We start from the raw sequence: 21314 nt of genomic DNA, 5'->3' as shown, positions 1-21314 counted from the left end.
CAAAATACTGAAATATTATTACTATAAAACCAAGTGCGAACACACAACTCTGTTTAGGGGGGCAGCCTCCATACCTAGTGACTCTCTATATTCTCATCACTCCATGAGACTCGAGTTAATGCTACACAGATAAATAAAAGGTAGGTAGGTAGATAGATGATAGATAGATAGATAGATAGATAGATAGATAGATAGATAGATAGAGAATAGATAGTGGGGGATAAGTGATTTAGTGCACATGTTGTTCTTGCAGAGGGCCAAGGCTTAATTTCCAGCACCTGAATAGTTACTCACAACCTTGTGTAACTCCAGTTAGAGCAAATCTGGTATCTTCTGGCCTCTGTGAACACTAGGCACACATGTGGTACACACACATACATGCATGCATGCAGGTAAAATACTTACATGCCTAAAATAAAATAAACAAGTCTTTTTTAAAACATAACTTTTAAAAACATCAAAAAGGGATACATTATAGGTCAGATTTATGAAAATAAAAATATGAAGTAGAATCCCAATTCTTCACAAAGAATGTCAGGAAGTGAATATACCTGTATGAGTTTTAGGGAACAATAAAATATTTAGTATATATATTATATATGTATAATTTAGTTTTGTGATAGTGTGCTATAATCAAACTTCTAGGTAGACAACTAGCTGTCATAGAAGTTTTGATTACAGAGCCTTCTCTGGAACTAAGGAGATGACTTAGAGACAGAGCATTTGCCTGTGTGAGCAAGACCTTGGATTTGTTCCCCAGTTAGGGAAGAAAAAAGGAAAGTTTCTCTGTGTATTACCACACATTAATATAATACCAGAAAATGATCTCACCTACAAAGAATAACAGGACTCTCTCAGAAGAAGACTTTTCATTGATTATGCTGCACTGTAGTTCAACCCATTCTTTTAAAATATATTTGCTGTGCAAAGCAAAACTAAAAAAAATTGATTCACTTTTAACATTGTATGTGTTAGAAAAGAACGGAATTCTTTCATTCAGGAATTACCCAAAATGTCTTGGTACAAGCAGAACTTATTAGCCAACCATAGTTCTCTCTATCATCCTGAACCCACCTAGTAATCCCTGTCACCCCCACCCACCAAGCCTGTATGCAACTATGAAGCATCCTCATGACTCACTCAAGATGAACAGAGGCGTTGGATCTGATTCCAGCTCCATTACACTGTGCTCAAGCCTTGCATCCTCTTTAGGATGCACATAAAGAGCTCACAAGGAATTACACAACTCATGGGTTGGCGGTGTATCTGCAAAGGAGGAACTATATTATTAATTTGATGTTGGATCTTTGCTCTAAAGGGACTGGCATTTAAAAGAGGTGCCTTATTTACTGTTTCTGTCATAGAAGCATTCCACCTTTAGATTTAATTTTTCTAAAATCAATGCTTTTTAAAACTTCAAGCATCCCAAATCGCGGTATGTTAATTGTATACTATAATTAATAGTTGCCATCTGCCCTTATGACTGAGAGTTGCTGAAATATTCTGTGTGATGGTGGTTTCAATATGGAAAAGATGTGGTATTATAGAATAAGTCATCGTACCATACCAAACAATCAGAACACTGCTGCGATTTTAGAGATAAATGAAGAATTTTCCAGAAAGCAAATCAACTGCCCCATCACCCAGTTCAGCTCTGAAGTCCAATTGCAGCTTCCTCACAACCCCTGACAACCCGTTATGCAGCTAGTTCAGGTTCTCCAAAAGAAGCTGTTGCTCTAGGATCCCCCTAAATGTTCTGAGAGCTGGTATCTGTGGGGTTCTGCAGGGACTTCCATTTCTATGACTCTGAACCTACATGAAATGAGTTATTACTGGGCCTGGCTGAAATGTTCTATGGTTTAGCATAAGCCTAGGATGTTAAGCATCAAGATGGCTTCTATGTCTTGTCTCCATGGAAAGGGTGATCTGCGCCACTAGCACAGCAGCCAAGGATACTTGCTACAGTTCACTTGTTTGTGACTGAACAGCTTTAAAGGAGAAAAGGTTTGAGTCACGGTTTCAGCACATTCATTCCGTGGTTACTTGACCCAGTAGACTTGAGGAGAACATTGTGGCAGTCCAAGCATGTGGCAGAGAATAACTGCTCATCTCATGGCCAACCCAGAAGCTCAGCAGTTCATATCATCATGAACCTGGAAGCAGAGAAAGACAAAGTCACCGCTTTCAACTTTTCCCATCTCATTTTTCTTGGTCCCACAGAATGATTCCGCCCACACTCAGGGTGACTCTTCCCCCGACTCAGGTGACCTTTACAGAGCAGTCTCATGGATATACCCAGTGGTGTGCTGCACACAATCTCCTAGGTGATTCTAAGTCTGGTCAAGTTGACAACAGAGATTACCTGTCACATATAGCATGGTTGTGCTGTTCCAGATAAACTTGCTGATACTTAGAGGACAGCTTCACTTGAACCAGGAAGTCGTTGAATACTGATGCAGGCTTATATAATGTTAGTTTTAGAGAGTGTATCAATCCTTGTCTTAGAATATTGGTAGCTACATCAGTTAGACAAGTTATTATGAATTCCTAGAGAAAAGTTATCTTTTCGTTGTAAAGTGCACCTTAGAAACTTCAATGTTTCATTTCCTTTCTTTATTGGAATATATTGTGTGAAAAGGTATATTCCATTGGGATATTTTCATACATGCATATAATGTTATTTGATCATATTTGCACACCACTTATTCCCTCTGCCACCCATCTACCCTTTCTTCTTCCCTGGAATTCCTCCCTTCTACTTTTATAAGACTTAATTATTTTGTATGGCACTACCTTCCCGTTCACAATGTGAAAACCATCATTTTCTTTACATCCACAGAAGTGAAAGGAACACAGTATTGACAAAGAAACTAAAGAAATTCTCCCCAAGGCCTTCCCTGATACAAAGGGAATAAACATTACCCTGTTGCAAGATCCATCTTGGGTCTGCCAATGCCTGGAAGCAACAGGTCCCTAAGCTTCCAACCAAGAAAATTCCTAAGTGTCTTTTAATTCAGAGAGGAAGAAGTTGTTGAGAGCAGGTTCCCCCAGGTTTTCTGGATGTGATCAGTTTAAAAGCCTGAATCACAGTACAGACAGGGGGGCCAATACTTCACAAAAATTCAGGGTCACTTGGGCCAGTTTCTCGGAATCTACAACATTCTATCTCCTTGTCATCACCACTCCTGGAAGAGAAAGAAGTAACCAGAATAAAACACAATGCAATCACTTTGCTGAGTCCCATTCTGCAGGTTTAGAAACAGTACATTAAATTCTACTCTCTGAGAACCTGGACATTAGCAGAAAAATTGAAATATATTATAGAAACATAAAGAAACCATGAAATGTCACATTTTTCCTATGACTTTCTTTTAATGGGTTATTATTAATAAATTGCTGTAAAAAGATTGAAGTATTTGGCAGAAAAACAATGGTTACTTAATTTACAATAAAATTAAAGCAAAATTTTGGTTTTGCTATTATCAAGAATTACATTTGAGAGTTCCATACTGATATAGCTGACAGTTGACTCCATTGGCTACTAGGTGTCACTACGTACTCCCTCTCTGAAGCCCTGGATGAGCTCTTCTACCCACAAGCTTCTTGCTGACTTGCACCTGATGACCTCCCACACCCTCACTGTCCCAAGCATTTTCCCCTCCCCTAGGCCTCTGGCTCTCCTCAGCAGTTTCCAACTTCTTCAGGATGATAAAACGCACTGTCAAAGCCTTCCCAATTCCCATCCCCATTCATACGGTGCCAACATTATCTCCCACAAAAGAGCTGTCTGTTCATCCTGAAAAGGCTAACACCTGCAAAAGTGTCCTAGATTCCATTTCCTCTGCCTCCTTGGATGACCCAACCCATCATAAAGCCCTCTTCAGTTTTACTTTTCCTAAGACATGTACAAGTCCATCCTAGGAAGCCTCCCCTCAAGTCAGGGGTTTACAGGAATTCTTGTCCTATATTCTCAATCCATATCTTGACAATAATATTGAAAGGATCCAATTATTTTCTAAATACTGAGTTCTCCCTTATTGGTAGTAAGCGTCATGCTAGATGTTAGGAATACAATGAAAAACATGTCATATTTACTCCTTCTTGTAAAGAAATAGGAGCCCTTCCCCAAAGCAAGCCACAGCACTTGTTATAAATACCAGCAAACTACTACCACTTGTTACAAGTACTATCCTAAAACAAGGTGCACAGGCAGTCTTGGTGAATCTCAGTAATCCTATCACTTGGGACACAGAGGCAGAAAGATTGCAAGTTTGAAGGTAGCCAGATATTGATGGAACAAGACCTTGTAGCAGAAGGGAGGAGAGAAGATAATAAAGCAATAAGGAAGGAAGGAAGGAAGGGAGGGAGGGAGGGAGGGAGGGAGGGAGGGAGGGAGGGAGGGAGAGATAGATTGAGGAAGGGAGGGAGGGAGGAAGGGAGGGAGGGCGGCGGTAAGTAGCTGGCGTATACAGAAACAAGAGACTCTATTGTAGAGAGAGTGGAGAAGTCTTCCTCTGTGAAGGAATATTTGAGAGAAGACATCAAAGACAGTAAGGAGCCCCAGGAAGATTAGGTAAATATTTATTTTCACTAATAGGACAGCATGTATGAAAAAGGCTACCTGGGCTTACTTAAATCAAAAAAAAAAAAAAGTATTCTCGCTTGTTCCAGGGGTTGGAATGCCATGATTAAAATATACCAAGCAAATTTGAAATTAGTATGACCTCTGCAGAGACAAGATCATGTAACCATGGTCAGGAGACAGGACCTTTTCCAAACTGAGATAGACAACCATTGAAATATTTTATTAGAGAGGAGTGAGAAAATGTCATCCATTTTAGGCATACGGTGAAAGAATTAGGAAAAGAGAAATAAAAGCCAACAGAGAAGATAGAAACTAGTATAGCAACCTGGCCTGCCAAGGTTCCAGTGATGACAGAAGATTGGGATGATTTTGTAGTGTTGTACATAGAATCAACAGGATTTGCTCATAGGTCCAGTGAAGGGAGAAATAAAGAGGAATAATTGGGATGAGCCTAAGGCTTCTGATGTGAGCAACTGGATGGATAATGGGGTTCCTGATTACCATGGGAAGGAATATACCAGGGGTTTCACAGGGAGCATTGCAGAGGAGGACATGGAAAGATTGTAAGAGCCAGAGGACCAAGGAATTTGTGTGAGACCGTGTAAGCTAGGAAAGCCAGAAGCTACATCCATAACGTCTTACCAACACAACTGCCCAAGCGTGAGATGAACAAGGACGGCGTATGTAAAAAGACAGGCCGAAGTGGTAGGAGAAAGCCCAGGAGGCCTCCACCCTACAGAAAGAACTACAGTTGTCTAAGGAATGCTGAAAGTGGGAGAAATGGTCTCCCCCAGGGAAGAGCACCCCAACTAGTTATCCAGTACCAACGAGTCAGCCCTAGAAATACACATACAAGTAACTTCATACAGACCGAGCAGATTGTACTTATATACGTGTGTGTGTGTGTGTGTGTGTGTGTGTGTGTGTGTGTGTGTGTGTGAACAACTAATGAAAAGAGGCTATGAATTCAAAAGAGAGCAAGGAAGGTTCATGGGAAAGTCTGGAGGAAGAAAAATGAAGGGGAAGTGACATGATTATATTATAATCTCAAAAATAAAAGAATTTTATAAAGGAAAAAGAAGTATCTTTTCATGCCCGGCTTATTTCAGATTACCATATTATATGCAGAAAAATTACTGGAGTGATGGTTCAGTGACTAAGAGAGTGTACCGCTCTTCCAGAGGACCCAAATTCAGTTCCTAGCACCACAACAGGTGACTCCCAACCACTCATGACTCCAGCCTGGAAGGGAGCCACAGCCTCTGGCTTCTGTTGGTACTGCACTCACTAGCATATACCGAAGCACGTGAATACACACCTAGTTAAACTAAAATTCTTTTTTATTATTTAAAAAAAATAGCAGTGCACTGGAGGCCAATGAGATGGTTCAGCATGTAAAAGAACTTGCCGCCAGGCAGGACCATGTGAGTTTGACTCTGGGGACCCACGTGGTAGAAGGAGAAAACCAACTTCAGCAAGTTGTCCTCTGACCTCTACTTGCACACACACCCCACCCACCCGTCTGCCCACACACATTTAAAAATAAATATTTTTAAAACTTATTTAAGAGAGAGAGAGAGAGAAAGAGAGAGAGAGAGAGAGAGAGAGAGAGAGAGAGAGAGAGAGAGAGAGAGAGAGAGAATGGGAAGTCCTTTCAGGGGAATGAGGTAGAGAAAGAAATAAAAGGCAGTCAGATCAGACATACTGTTTATTGATAACACAATCTTGTGACTGAAAAACTACAGGTCATACACACATACCCACACACCCATATATGCTCAGGCACACACACACACACACACACACACACACCTGTACGCACACCCACACACATAAACTTGTTAGAACGAATAAACTAATTCAGGCTGGGATACCCTTTTAATCCTAGGAGGCAGAAACAGGCAGATCTCTGTAACTTTAAGGCCAGTCTGGTCTACATAGTGAGTTCCAGGACAGACAGAGCTACATAGAAAGACACTGTCTCAGAAAAGAGAGGGGGGGAGGGGGAGGGAGGAAAAGGGAAGGGAAGGGAAGAAAGAGAGAAGAAACAGAGAGAGAGAGAGAAGGAAGAAAGAAAGAGAAAAGCAGAATGAGAGAAAGGAAGGGAGAGAGTAAGAAGCTAAGACAGTGTCATTTACAATACCTGCTAAAGATGCGTTTAACAAAAGCTTAGGGATACATGTGTATACACTGAAAAATCTAGGTATTAATGAGCTGACAGCAAGAAGCCACTGCTCCTTTCTAACCCATCACCCTTCAGTGTAGCTGAACAGCTTACACTTTCCAAAGCCTGCTGTGTTTCTCTTCACTGTGTGATTCCCTTCCCTGGAGATCCCCTTTATCACTTCTGCCTGTTAGTCAGAAGGATGGTTACATCCTTCAAAGCCTTCGATATGGTAGCAATCCCCAGGTAAACCTTCTCATCATCCATGCTGGACCCATCAAGCTATTCCTTCCGACCACTCAGTGGGTCACTTGCCCCCGATTCGAATTCCTGTACATTTCTTATTTCAGTTGTTTGCATAGGTCATGGCTCCCTTACTATGTCATAATTGTCTCAGGACAAGAACTATATAATATACTTTTTGCTTTTGTTCCACTACAAATCATAAAACATATCTTGAATATATGAATTATGGCTTTAAGAAAATGCCAGTAATGAACAGTCTTAATTAGAATAAATCATTGTTTGGGATACTAACTCATAAATCCACAGAGTTCTCTCTTCCATGTTAGTCATGATGATCTTACCCAAATTAACTTTCCTTTGAGTACACATAGACAATTTGGGAGACTGTATTACAAGGGAGGACCAAATATGCCGGTTATTCCTTCCCTTGAGCAGAGAGAAGTTCTGTTATGCGTCATGGAAAATTAGAGCACAGTAATAGAATGTGCCAACAAGACTTCTTGTTGAGTGATGATTTAGTGGAAATGCTGTTTTGCCTCCTGTTCCTAGGTCATAACTTCCTTCTCAAAGACTTAAGCTGGATGTTCTATTGACTTTGTTTCTAGATCACACTGACAACCATTGGCTATGGAGACAAAACGCCCCTAACTTGGCTGGGAAGATTGCTCTCTGCAGGCTTCGCACTCCTTGGCATTTCTTTCTTTGCCCTTCCTGCTGTGAGTATCTTTGCAACAAGAAAGCAGCTTCAATTGGGTCCTTAAGGCTTACTGGAGGGAGCCTCCACACATCAGTGTTCTGAGTCAATGGTCTATCTCATTGACTGATACTGTTGTTCTAATCAAAATGTTGACTTTTCTAAATGCATCCAGGTAGATGATGGACAGAATATGGACCTGAGTCTTTTTTTCATACCAGCTAGATCTGTATAAACATGTAATTCAGATTATTTCAGCCAACATGCCACTAATACAATTTAAATGTTTAGAAAGATTTAAAGATAGCTTCATTTAAACTAATTACTGCAATTTGGTTTATAATGTACACAAAGGAAAAGACAGATGTGTACAGGAGTTCATTCCTTTTCCCAAACACTTGAATGAAAAGCATCTGACCTTAAGTGTTGTAAATGTGTCAGATGATTTATTCCTGTGTCACACAGCATTGATTTTATTTTTCTTAATGAGCAGTTTCTGCGTTTAGTCAGAATGAAAAACACATTTATCTCCCTCCAAGCTTCTGATTAGTTTTTCTTCAATGGACGAAGCTGGACTTTCTGGTCGTTCTAGCCTGTTGTTTTTTTAAAGGCAGTTGGACATGACATCACAATGTACCTCTTCCCCTGCGGACATCACTTTTGTCCCCTCCATCTAGGCTGGGCATCAGGCAGTCAACAGTAAGGAGCGAGAGTCCAGCCTCAGCAGGGGCGCCTCAGGAAAACAGTCCCATCCTTATTCCAAGCAGCAGGCCGTGCCATGTGCAATGCCTGTCAGACTGAAACCTGAGATCCCAGGCCGGAGAAAGCTGAGCACATGGAGGTCAGATGGGGATTTTCAGTACCCCTGACTTCAGCTCCCAGTGCTTATTCTTTGACTGTAAATGACCTCAGAGGGCAATCCTGTCCAGCTCTCGACTAGCCAGCTGGTTCAGGCCTATACCACTCAAAACCAAGGCAAAGAGACTGCCCAGACTACGCACAGACTTGGATGTTGCACCTCAGTTTGAGTTACATTTTGTCACTTACTGTGTAACTAACTATATTAGTGTGCTAGGAATGCTGTGGCAGGGTACCAAAGACTGGGGGTCCTCAACAATAGATAGAAATTACTCTCACAGTTCTTGAAAACTAGAGATGCAGATCCAGATCCAGACATTAGCAGGGTGAGGTCCTTCTAAGAGCCCTGAGAGGGAGAGTATTGTTCCAAGCCTCCATCCTTGAGGCAGAGAGGGCCATCCCCTCTCTGTGTCTTTACAACATTTATATCTAAATTCCTTTATCTTACAAGGACTCATTTGTATGCTTAGGGCCCAACCTAATGACCTCATCCTAACCTGAATACCTCTGGTGAGGACCCTCGCTATCTCCAGATAAGCCACATTCTGAAGTACAGGCAACATATGAATTTGGGGAGACACAATGTAGCTCAATGATTTTTTTTTTTAGTATGTTTCTTCATTGAATTAATGGAGGAAGAATTATTGAGTCCAGATAAGTAATGGATGGAATAATGTAATAATGTAAATCAAGTGATTACTATGAAGAAAACCAAAACACTCTCCTTCATTTGTAAGACTATAAAAATATGTGCTGGTGCACACCTTTAATCCTAGCACTTGGGAGGCAAAGGCAGGCAAATCTCTGAGTTCAAGGCCAGCCTGGTCTACAGAGAGTTCCCGGACATAGAGAAACCCTGTCTTGAAAACAACAACAAAAAGTTTCCTGATGCAAAAGGGTAATATAAGACAGATGGGGCAGAATTTCCCATATCCAAAGTAAACTCTTTTTGTTGTTGTTTGTATTGTTTTGCTTTTTGAGACAGGGTTTCTCTGTGTGGCCCAGGCTGTCTTGGAACTGACTCTAGCCTACTGTACAGAGTCCCCATTGCCAGCCCAAAGTCAGCTTGTATGGCTGCCCCAACAATCCAGAAAAGACCAGAGAAAGAATCAATAATCAGACTCTCTGCAGGAAAATCTTTTTGGAAAGATTGAAAAGTAGTCTTGGGCTTCTTCCCCAAAAGTAATGGCACAAAATACCTGCTGTTTTATGTTTATATTTACCCTGAGGTCACAGAGATAAATGGACCGTTAAAATAGACAATAGAGGCCAGCAAAACATATACTGCATCGGAACAGATGTTGGAAGACTAACGGCCAGGGCAGGAAATGCAAATCTACAATAAGCAAGCAGAGATAAGTGTTCAAAGTGTGGGAAGACTGGAGGCCAGTTAGAGTTAGAGTCAAGCCCCCTCTGAATCCTCCACAGTGAAATGCAAAGATCCTAGAAGGAAACTCTGAACCATTCCAGGGAGGTTAAACTATGTTGTTGTGTAAGGTTATGGGTCAGAGGCTAAGTAGTCATTCATGGAAATGTTCCCAATAAACTGATTGCCATTTTAATGTACAAATTAAGCTAATCTATATTAGAAATCTGTAAAATGTGCTTGCATTAAACAGAACATTTCCTAACAGCGCCAAGAAACATCTACTGTGACACCTTTTACTGTGCTCTCACCATAGGTGCTGAGTTGTCGTTTTGTCCTCTGTACCTACCTGCTAGCCAACAGTGCAGCCTGATTGAAATTCCGAGAATGCATCAGCATTTTGCCGGGAAAGTGTCTTAGTTAGCGTGACTATGGCTCTGATGAAACACCATGACCAAAAGCAAGTTGGGAAAGAAAGGGTTTATTTCACCCACACTTCTAGGTAACAGATCATTATCAAAAGCGGTGAGGACAGGAGCCTGGAGGCAGGAGTTCACGAAGAGGCTTCAGAGGTATACTGCTTACTGCCTTGGTCACTGCAAGGCAATGCTTGCTAACTCTACTTTCTTAGAGAACCCAGGACTACCAGCCCAGGGATGGCACCCCACATAATGGGCAGGGAACTCCTCAGCAATCACTAATTAAGAAAATGCCCTACAGGCTTCTCTATAACCCCATCTTATGGAAATGTAAGTAACTGAGGTTCTCTCCTCTCAGGTGACTCTGGCTTGTGTTAAGTTGACAAAATTATTTAGCACAATTGACCCTTTGTCAACTTGGCACACAAACAAATCACTGTTAAGCCACAACCTTCCCTTTCTTGTTCATCCCCAAGATTACACATTAATACTGATCACACAATATAAAATATTTTCCAAATTAAAAGGTTCCACAGTCTTACAAATTCAAACATTTTAAAACTACAGTCTCTTCTTTTAAAACCCAAAGTCTCTCAACTGTAGGCTACTGTAAAATCAAAAATAAACTAAATGCTTTCTTACTTCCCGAGGGAAGAACCAGGGCATAGTCACAATCTGAACACAGCAAAACCAAACTGTAACTGTGTAAATAACTCAATAGCCAATGTCTGGGATTCATTCACGGTCATCTGGGCTCCTCCAAAGGGCTTGGGTCACTTCTCCAGCTCTGCCCTCTGCAGCACATACAGCTTGTCTTCTAAGCTCTAGCTGGCTCCACTCCACTGCTGCTGCTGTTCTTGGTGATATATCCCACAGGGTTCCTTGGTACAACTGGGCTGCACGTTCACCAGTAGCCTCTCCTGGGCTCTCTTTGGGGATTCCATCCCTGTTACACAGGGCCAAGCTTCAGCTGCTCTCTATGTCTTCTCTCTTCATGCCTTCAAAACCAGGACCCCCTGGGTGACTCTTACACTACCAAATTCGGCTGCCAAGATGAGATACAACCTTGGCTGCCTCTGGAACACAGCTTCTATGTGTTGACTCAGAGGACACACTTCCCAGAAGATTTCACCTCAAGGATGCTGGTCTTTTCTTAATCACAGCTAATTTCTCAGCCCTAGTTGACCAGCATTCACTGTCCCAGCAAAGCAAAGGTTTTACTTTAGTGGTTCTGGCCTCTTGTGAATCACAGCTCATTCTTCAGCTCCAGCTAACCAGACACCACAGATTCTTCACAGAAAAAAATCCCAGTAGAGTCTTTGTGTCCCTCTGAAACTTCATAAGCCAGGCCTCCATCATCTGCATTGTTCTCAATATTCTTTTTTTTCCAATTATTTATATATATATTAAATGCCAAATGTCATTTATTGAAGGAGGGAGGAGGTCTTAAATACAGGCTTACAGCACAATGGGAGAACCCCGGAGGCCAGAAGTTCACTACTGATATTTTACAATCTTGCATCTAAGCTGTTAACACCCAATATGCAGGATACACAGACAAGGAACTTCCCTTAAGCATTCAGGAGGGTGGAACTTGGCAGGGAATTAGCATAGGGAGGATATCAAGGTCAAGGTCCGCAAGCAAGGCAACAGTTACCCAAAATGGGGGCCAGGGCCCTACAGGTCCCCCTTTTATTAAAAAATGAGCTTCTGACTTGGGTTGCATGGGACGTCAGCAGGTCACCTTACCTGTTCTCAATATTCTTATCTTCCAAACTCCTACAGAAAAGCTTATTGATCCCTTAGTATTCGATGGATTTTCTAGGCCAGAGTTTCCAAGTCCTTTCACAATGCTCCCCAGAAGAACATGGTCAGGTCTAACGCAGCCATATTCACTATCCTGGTACTGACTTCTGTCTTAGTCACTGATCTGTTCTGTTGCTGTGAAGAGACACCATGACCAAGGCAACTCTTACAAAGGAAAGCATTTAATCGGGGACTTGCTTATAGTTTCAAAAGGTCAGTCCACTATCCCTGTGGCGGGGAGCATGGTGCTCATTGTAGCCCAGGAACAGTAGCTAAGAATGACATCCTGATCCACAAGCAGAAAAAAAGAGTCTGGGCCTGGCATGGGCTTCTTAAACCTCAACGCCCACCCCCAGTGACACATTTCCTCCAACAAAGCCACACCCCTTAACCCTTCTGAGTAGTGCCACTCCCTGACGACTAAGCATTCAAATATAAGAGCCTATGGGGGCCGTTCTTATTCAAACCACCAAGGAAAGGTTGAAGAGGATTGTGAGCCTTTCTTCTTTGGGGATTCCACAACCCAGGAAACGGACCATGGTTTCCTATCTGACCTTGACAGCAGAAGGACTCTGTTGCACCTCACAGGATCAACAGGCCACTTACCCCAAGCTCCACTCTAGCCCAACTCTCCAGCTCCCTCCAGTCCTAGGCTCCTAAACCACTGCAGACCAAACTGACTGCTTCACAGCATCCTTGTTACAAGCCGGTCCTGCTCGCTCCTCCTGAATGGATACCCTAGCTATAAGTGGCATTTATTATGAAGAAATTGGCCTTTATCAAGAATCAGCTCCTTCAGATATCCAGCTAGTTTAAGTTCAATGTAACAACTAGTTCTATTTGACTTGAAATGTTAATTATTCCACAAATACACATTTGCTACTATCTTCAAGCATTAAAAATATTAACAAGTATTTTTCAATATTTGTTAATATATTACAAATATTAAAAATATATTGTAATATATTTTAATATATTATAAATGTTAATAAATATAAACAAAAATAGATAGCAAAATATAAACACATGTTAAAAGTCAATATTGCTTGGTTCCCATGTTGAGGCGGCAAATTGGGCTTCTTGAAATTGAATGATAAGGAGGAGTAAACATTTCAAATTTTTGTCAAGATGTTTTCCCACTTGGTATTTATGTAGCATTTATTGGCCTGGAATCAAATATTAATTGATTGAATTAATCAATATAAAATATTTAATCAATATTAAAACCTAAAATTTTAATTCCTGTTAATCTAGAAAGTTAATGAAAAGCAATTTGTAAGATTTTTGCGTCTACAAAGGGACAGGGAATGAATGAGATCAAGATACATGATGGAAAAAGCACAGAATAAATAAATTTTATTAAAAAATGTTTTGTACCTATTGTCAGCATTTCAAGAGATGGTGTGCATATTGAAAGATGAAGCCAGGGTGCGTCTGTGTGCATAAATCCTAACAGACTTCTGCTTAGAGACACTGGCCTTTATGTGAATAGAGGTAGAGAAAAGTTGGAATAGAGACATAACAAGACAGGGAGCAGACCAGGCTTAATAACTGCTATAATGTACAGTCTGGCACAAGAGACGTGTAGTAAACAGCTGCCATCTACGAAAATATGTTTCCAAGCAATGCCAAGTGATTTTCAGTATATCTTAGTTTGCTTTGTAGATATTAAATTGTACTATGTAGGACCTGTGTTCATTTTCAAAAGTGATGTGACTCTCAACCCCTTTATCCATATATTGTACTCAAAAATGATAGCTATTACTGTTAACCCAATGTCTATAAAAATCTGAATTATGTTCAGAGCAAGTAATACACAAATATTGACTATATATATTACATATTATAAAGATATTTTGTGTTCTCTCCTGTGTGTTTATACTTAATGGGAAATGAAGTTAAAAGAAAAATCAGTCAGTTTTTCCCACATATCCTCATTTAAGAACGACAACAAAAAAGTATTTGGAAGAGGAGAGCATTTGTGATAGCAAGTGCAAGAAATATTATTTAAATCTATAAACCAACCATACAAAGCAGCTTTCTACAAAGCTTAGCTTGTGTAATCACAGCTGTATGAGATGGAGACATTAGACAGTACAAGACCTGCACTGAAGGCAGAGAGAAAACAGAACCCATGATTTAATTGCTCATTTCAGGGCACAGTCATTTATCTTAATTAATAATAGAGGAGGGCTCTGCATACTAGTAGCAAATAGTATTATTTTACAATTCTGTATTCTAAACATGATTGCATTACTTATTGTCTGGTTATTGTCACCGATGTGCTTAGAATTGTGAAGTCTCAAGATAAGAGGAAAAGGTCAAAGGTTATCTAGAGCCCCAAAATATCTCAGCAGAGTTGTCACGTGGCCAAGACTTAATACCGTCTAGAGATAAACAAATACCATTTTCCAGGAGGTATCACCTTTGAAGGGTGGCACTGGGCGTTTCTTACCTGCAGAAGATACTGACTTGGTGCTTAAGATACCCATCTCTAACCTAAGGGTTAGACTCCCTGAAGCTTAATAAAGGGCTCATAATTTAGAGCTAGCAAATAAAACCCACAGACTGGAAAGCAGTGGAGCCCCCAGTGTCATACTAGTGAAGTCAAGAACACAAGACTGAAGAATTTAGCAATCTCTGAATATGAACCCAAGGTTGAGACAAAAGGCATCATGATTTCACAAATGTCGGACCTAAATGAACTGAAAAGAGAGGCAAACATCAAAGAACTAGAATTTTCACAGTTCAAGATGATAAGCATGAAGCCAGGTGGTGGTGGTGCATGCCTTAATCCAAGCACTCAGGAGATAGAGGCAGGAGGGTCTCTGTGAGTTTGAGGCCAGCTTAGTCTACAGAGCTAGTTCCAGGACTACACAGAGAAACCCTGTCTTGAAAAACAAAAATATTAAAAAAAAAAAGATAATAAGCAATAGGAAATCAAACTAGCAACGACAAGACAGCCGGATCTAGAGATGGTTAAGAGTATATACTATTCTTGTAGAAGGCTGGATTCCATTCCCCAGCACCCACAGTAAGCAGCTTGCAACCACTCTTATCTTCAGGTCCAGGAGAACTGACTCCATCTTCTGAAATCCTCTTACCTGCACACACAAATGCACATATACATAATTTAATGGTATAGTAATCTCACTAACCCCAAATTCCAAACAGGTGAGCCAAAACCAAATCAAATCAAAACAAACAAACAAACAAACAAATGAAAATGCAAGACATGCTGAAAGTACCAGATTAAAACTGAGGAAAACATGAGTAGACTTGTCAAGCTATCATGCTCCTGTTTCTGACATACAGACAAGCAAAACCTCCAGCTCCAAAACCGAGGAGAGCCCATCTTCAAGGGCTACCACTGGGATCATTGTGAACCTCACCTCCATTTTTCCCAATTTGGAGTATGATGAATGTACAATCCCCAGTGTCTCATCAGTGCTAAAAGTAGCCTTGTGTCTACAGAAGCCAGACTAAAGCTCCCAAACTTAAACCCCAGTCCAGTCCAAAGTAGAGTTTATGCTACTAAATTCTATCACTTAAAACCACTTGCTTGAATTTAATGATCATTTTTCTAGGTGTGATGCTTCTTATGATACCAGAAATCAATTATTGATAATGTCCAGTTGATTTACTACAGAACAACAGTCATGCTTTTTGGGTAGTATTACCCAACAGCTTGCTACTACCTGGCACTGTTGTAGCAGAGCTAATACTGTTTTGTATAAATAATGTGTGTATGTATTGTCAACACATTACATAGTGTTTGTCTTTTTTATAGATTCATTTGAAAGATCTTTAAAATGTTATATTTTTTATTTTTTTGTATTTTGTTCCAGGGCATTCTTGGCTCAGGTTTTGCATTAAAAGTACAGGAACAGCACCGCCAGAAACATTTTGAGAAAAGAAGGAACCCAGCTGCCAACCTCATTCAGGTAAATGTCAGTGTGATAGGTAGATGGCAACATCTGTCTCCAGAAGTTCTTGTTGGGTCATTTTCTAGTTACCATGCTTCATTGCTTCCTAGAGCTACTGATCTGTCTTAAAAAAAAAAAAAAAATGAAGTCAAACCTTAATGAACAGCCTAGAATTTGAGTAGGTGTTGTCCCTTTCCCAAACAACAACAACAAAGTATGTTTTTCAGAAAATAGCTATGTGTTGTTCAGATTAATTAACCATTACCACCAACACTGTGCAGAGGTTAGCGGTCATGTCACTCCTGGAAGGACCTAATATATTTTATGAATCACTGTGTGAAACTTAATTGGTCATTAAGTGATGGAACAGAATGCAGCATCATTCCTGACATTCCCATGACTTTCTCTAGCCTGTTGGATGCTTCTGCTGGGAAAAACAGACATATTTAGAATGCTGAGGTTTCATGTCTGTGGAATTACTTTTAATGTCTTGTAGGGAGATGGCCTGAAGTGCATTAGAGATTAGAGTGTATTAAATAATAAGCATATTGTTGGAAGCTAGTTCATAATACACTGGTTTCGTGCTAGCATTTCATTTTCTTTTCAATAGCCCAGGATTTGTGTCAACATTTTCCTAAACTATTTATCTTTTTTTGCCATCTCTATTTTTTTGTTAGTTTGTTTTGGTTTTGCTATTGTTTTAGTGGTGTAGTAGAGAGTATGGCTGTCTCCCATGTCTTTTGGGAATAGAACCAAGTTGAGAATCACAAGATATTTTTTGCTAGATCAATGATATGAAGTTAGCATTTTACAACGAACACAATAGCCCTACAATCCCAAGTTATCTCCTTTCCTTAGAAGCAGCTGAAGCCCCAAGCTTTAAACCTGAAGATGCTGGCATGCATATAGGAGGCACTAGGAGAACTGTTTACATGCAGATGTAGCAAGTACATTGCTTTAATTTAGATTGCAGCTTTGAGTAGCTGAACTACTCGGTTGTAACAATTGTGAACCATCCCATTAGCCTTTGCCTATGTCTGTGGCATGCCTTACTTCCAACAGAAATGGAGCTAGGAAGGGAGGGGTGTGACTTAGTTATATCCTGAAGGAAATCTGTATCTACTGATTAAATAGGGCATTAGTTTTAAACACAATACTATTTTACAACTGTTTGCAAGAAATGGACCATCGGGCATGAATTTCAAGGCAAATCACTGACAGTCACTGTTTTTCCACCACTTTAAAAGATAAATAAATGAGGACTGGAGAGATGGCTCGGCAGGGAAGAGCGCTGTTGCTCTCCCAGAAAACCCTGGCTTGTTTCCCAGCACCCCCATGATGGCTCATGTCTACCTGTAACTAAAGTCTTAATAACCTGACACCCTCCTCTGGCCTCTGAAGGCACCAGACACCCACATGATGTGCAGGCACACATTCGGGCAAAGCACCCATACACATAAAAATAAATGATTAAAACTGTCTTTAAAAGATTACAAATGAAAACAGTAAAATTACTTTCTTGTAGAAAAGGTCCCTAAATTAATAGGAGCTTAAGCTCAGTGGCCAGGGGCTGGGAATGTAGTTTAATGATGAGTGTTTCCCTGGTATGTATGAGTCCCTTGGTTGAATCTCCAGTATTAAAAAGTCTGAAACCCAACAGTAATCCCATAATGATAGAAGTGTGCCCTATAGGCACACAGAATACTCACCACTTTTCATCTGTGAGCACTCTTCACTGATGTACATGCTTTCAGATTTCTATAGGTTTTTTTTTTCTCTCTTTACTATCTTTACCTTCAATTTTCCTTCACTATAGAACAATTCTCCAACTTGTGAGTGCACAATTTGTTCAAGGGGCTCCCAGAATTCCACTGGGCAACAAGCCCTATTTATGTATAGAACCAATAAACCATCTTCCAGATATTAAACCTCCTAGAAGTGAGCTGTTCTGTTGAGAGGCAAACCCTTGCAGAAGTCTCCTGTGCACATCAACTGTAACAATGCAGGGCTGTGCTGCCGATGCAGTAACCACTAGCTCCATGTTGCTATTTAAAGCTAAGTGAATTAAAGAGTAAAAACTGATTTCTAGACACTTATCGAAGGCTCAGCTCTTTTAAGTGGCTGTCGGCTGCCATGCTGGATTGGACATACCTCCAAGAATCATGGCAGAGACTTTTCCCATTTGCTGTGTCCTTATCAACTACTGAATCATGAGGAACAGTTTCCAACTGAACCTCAAAACAAATTGTTTTTCATGCAGCAAATCATTAGAGAAGAGGAGTACATGTCTTTCTCCAAAGCAAGACAACCCATAATAGGTGCAAATGTCAACTGAACAGCTTAGCTCAGAGGCCTTGAGCTCCATTTTGTGCAAGTTGATTATGTAACAAATATTGTGGTTAGCAGGTAAACTTGTAAAATGAAAGTAATAATAGAGTGAAATCATGAATTTTACTTAAAACTCTAAATTGTTTGTGACAAAAAAGAACACAAACTACATGATTTAAAATGTTTAAGAATACCTTAAAATCTATGCTTAGTTTCAGGAGTCGAAAATTGAATTTGATCATTTAGAAAGTAGCTGCCCCCTCATTTCAATGAAATTGATTTATTTATGCTGCACGGGAATAACATACAATCCATTTGTCCATTGCATCTCCTTTACATAGTCTCTGAACAGAATCCAGGGGGATAGGCTTTAGTTAGTCATTGTGGAAATCTATTTTTCAATTTATATATGACTTTTTAAGGATAAAGTAGGTGGAAAAACAAGCTTCATTTGCTGATCCTTTCATTTCTTACCCATACACCTGCCGGTTTGCTGAATATACAAAGCATCAAGATCAAAGGCAAATTTCGTTTGTGTTAAGGCTGAGCCACACTCTTTCCACCACAGCAAGTGAGATGCTCAAATTGCTTTGTCATTTGGTTGGTGAAAGAACTAAATTAACCAGCCATCTCAAGGATTTAGAAAGAAAGTTTCAAAGCCCAGAAGCTCACAGCAAACTTAGCTGTGTCAATATCTTTTGCGTGACTCATGTAAATTAACTTTTCAAGTGGAGCGGTCTGGGAAACGAAATCAGCTCTCAGTAACACTCTGAATACCTGCCCAAATGTCACAACTTTTATTAATAATGCCTAAGACTCACAGTGTCTTTTTAGTTTGCAGAGTGCTTCCAACACAATGTATCACGTGATCATCAAGATAAGCCTCATCAGAGCTAGGACTAAATCCTTGCTGTCTGAGTCCAAATCCAGTACTTCTTCATTTTATTTTATTTTTTGCAAAATTTCATACATGTATACAATGTTCTGTTCCCCACCGACACATCTCCCTCCCAACTTTTTTTTAACAACCCACTGAGTCCAGTTGGTGATGTCAATATGTTCACCTGAGTATTGGGTCATCCGCTGGGATGATGGCCGTCCACCTGAAGAAAAGGGATAGGGTTTCCTGCCCTATCCACGCTGGAACTTTTAAGCACTTTAATCTCTTATATGTAATAATGACTGCTGTGAGTTCTATGCAATGGTCATGCCATGGCCAGAAGACAGCACTTCACATCCCTCCTCCTCATCTTCTGGCTCTTGCATCCTTTCTGCTCCCATTTCTTCAGTGTCCCCTGAGCCTTGGGGCAGATCAGGGATAGGGTTAAAAAATCAGCATTGTGCCCTCTGTAGGCATTACTGAGCTTCTGGGTAGGCACCAACAAATTCATCAGAGGTCCATAATAGAGGCTTATTCTGGAGAAATTGAACCTGTTCCGTGTCGAGTAAAAACAAAAACAACAATTTCGTGAACTTTTTATATAAACTGACAGAACCGTGAGAGGAGGGCTGGAAGATTATCCTGCCATAAAGCTGACTGTTCCCAAAGAAAACAAGCTGCATATTGAAGCTTTAGCTTTGTTTAGTGAAATCACTTGGTCCTCACTCAGCCATCCTAAAGGGAGGCTGCCAGTCACTGTACTAAAAGGCCAGTTGTCCCAGATGAAGCCCCCTGTGTCATGCTTCAGTCACAGAGCAAAACAGATTAAGAAAGCCAAATGATAGCTATTAAAACATGAAAGCAGAAAAAATAGAAGGAAACACAAGATTGTAACGGTATCTCAGAACATGAAATAAAAAGACAAGAAAGAAAGAAAATGAAAATCGAAGGACCTCTTGTTGAGGTCCAAAGACCCAACTAACACAGGTACCTCAGAGCACACAGAGTACAGGAAAACTAAGGGGAGGGTTTTACCAGGGAAATAGTACACTATGATTCTTAAAACTGGGGGGCAGGAGTAGCCATAATAAAAGACTCCACCAAATGCCTGCACTATGAACTTAAAACCTTCATACCAAGATTATCACAGAGAGACATCAGAACACTTGTAAAATCAGGCATCTTAAATGCTTTTCAAAACTGAGCATATCCGAAGGGTGAAGAATTAACATGACATTGGATATCTCACTAGAAACTCAACACTTAGAGCACAGGAAAATAAATTCTTTGGGAAGAAAGAGTACTTGCAACCTAGCGTTCTGTACCAAGACAAACCATTCGTGGAGTATGAGAATAACACAAAGACATTTAGAATCATCCAAGAGCCCCAAAATTGACGTACTGTCCTAATTTTCTTCCTTGTGCTGTGATAGAACACCATGACCAAAAACAACTTGAAGAGGAAAGGCTCACATGTCCCTATCACAGCCCACCGTCTAGGGAAGTCAGGGCTGGAACCTGGAGTCCAGAACTAAAACAGAGGCCACGAAGGAATGCCAACTACTGGCTCTCTCCCCATGGCACAGTCAGCCCTTCTTTCTCTCTCTCTCTCTCTCTCTCTCTCTCTCTCTCTCTCTCTCTCTCTCTCTCTCTCTCTCTTTCTACATTCTTTCTCCCCTCCGTCTTTCTGTTTTCATCCTGACAGTAGTTTCCCCTCGTTCCTCTCCTCCCAGCCCCATCCACTCCTCCTCCTTTCTCTTAAGAAAAGGACAGGCCTCCCATGGGTGTCAAACAAATATGGCATTTCAAGTTGCAGAAAGACTAGACACCTCCCCCCAGTATTAAGGCTGGACAGGCAACCAGGTATGAGGAAAAGGGTCCCAAAAGCCAGTAAAAGAGTCAGAAACAGCCCTTTCCCCCACAGTTAGGAGTCTCCCAAGAAGACCAAGCTACACAACTGTTCATATATGCAGAGTGCCAAGGTCAGACCCATGCAGGCTCCCTGATTGTCAGTTCAGTCTCTATGAGCCCCTGTGAGCCCA

At 40.6% G+C, this 21314-nt stretch overlaps 1 protein-coding gene across 4 annotated transcripts in view; it reads left to right on the top strand.

Annotated features, from left to right (window-relative positions):
• The window catches only part of Kcnq5 (potassium voltage-gated channel subfamily Q member 5), a 551758-nt gene that overhangs the window by 451092 nt on the left and 79352 nt on the right, over window positions 1–21314 (top strand). For 3 of the 4 annotated variants that reach the window (XM_076557918.1, XM_076557919.1, XM_076557920.1), the window contains exons 6-7: window positions 7601–7711; window positions 15987–16082. In XM_076557918.1, coding sequence (XP_076414033.1) covers window positions 7601–7711; window positions 15987–16082 — 207 coding nt within the window. The remainder of the gene's footprint in view (window positions 1–7600; window positions 7712–15986; window positions 16083–21314) is intronic. The other variant, XM_076557921.1, reaches the window with a different exon arrangement.

This window comes from Peromyscus maniculatus, chromosome 21 (assembly GCF_049852395.1).
Source record: "Peromyscus maniculatus bairdii isolate BWxNUB_F1_BW_parent chromosome 21, HU_Pman_BW_mat_3.1, whole genome shotgun sequence".
NCBI classification, from domain to species: Eukaryota; Metazoa; Chordata; class Mammalia; order Rodentia; family Cricetidae; genus Peromyscus; species Peromyscus maniculatus.
This window is presented reverse-complemented; position numbering and strand designations above follow the sequence as displayed.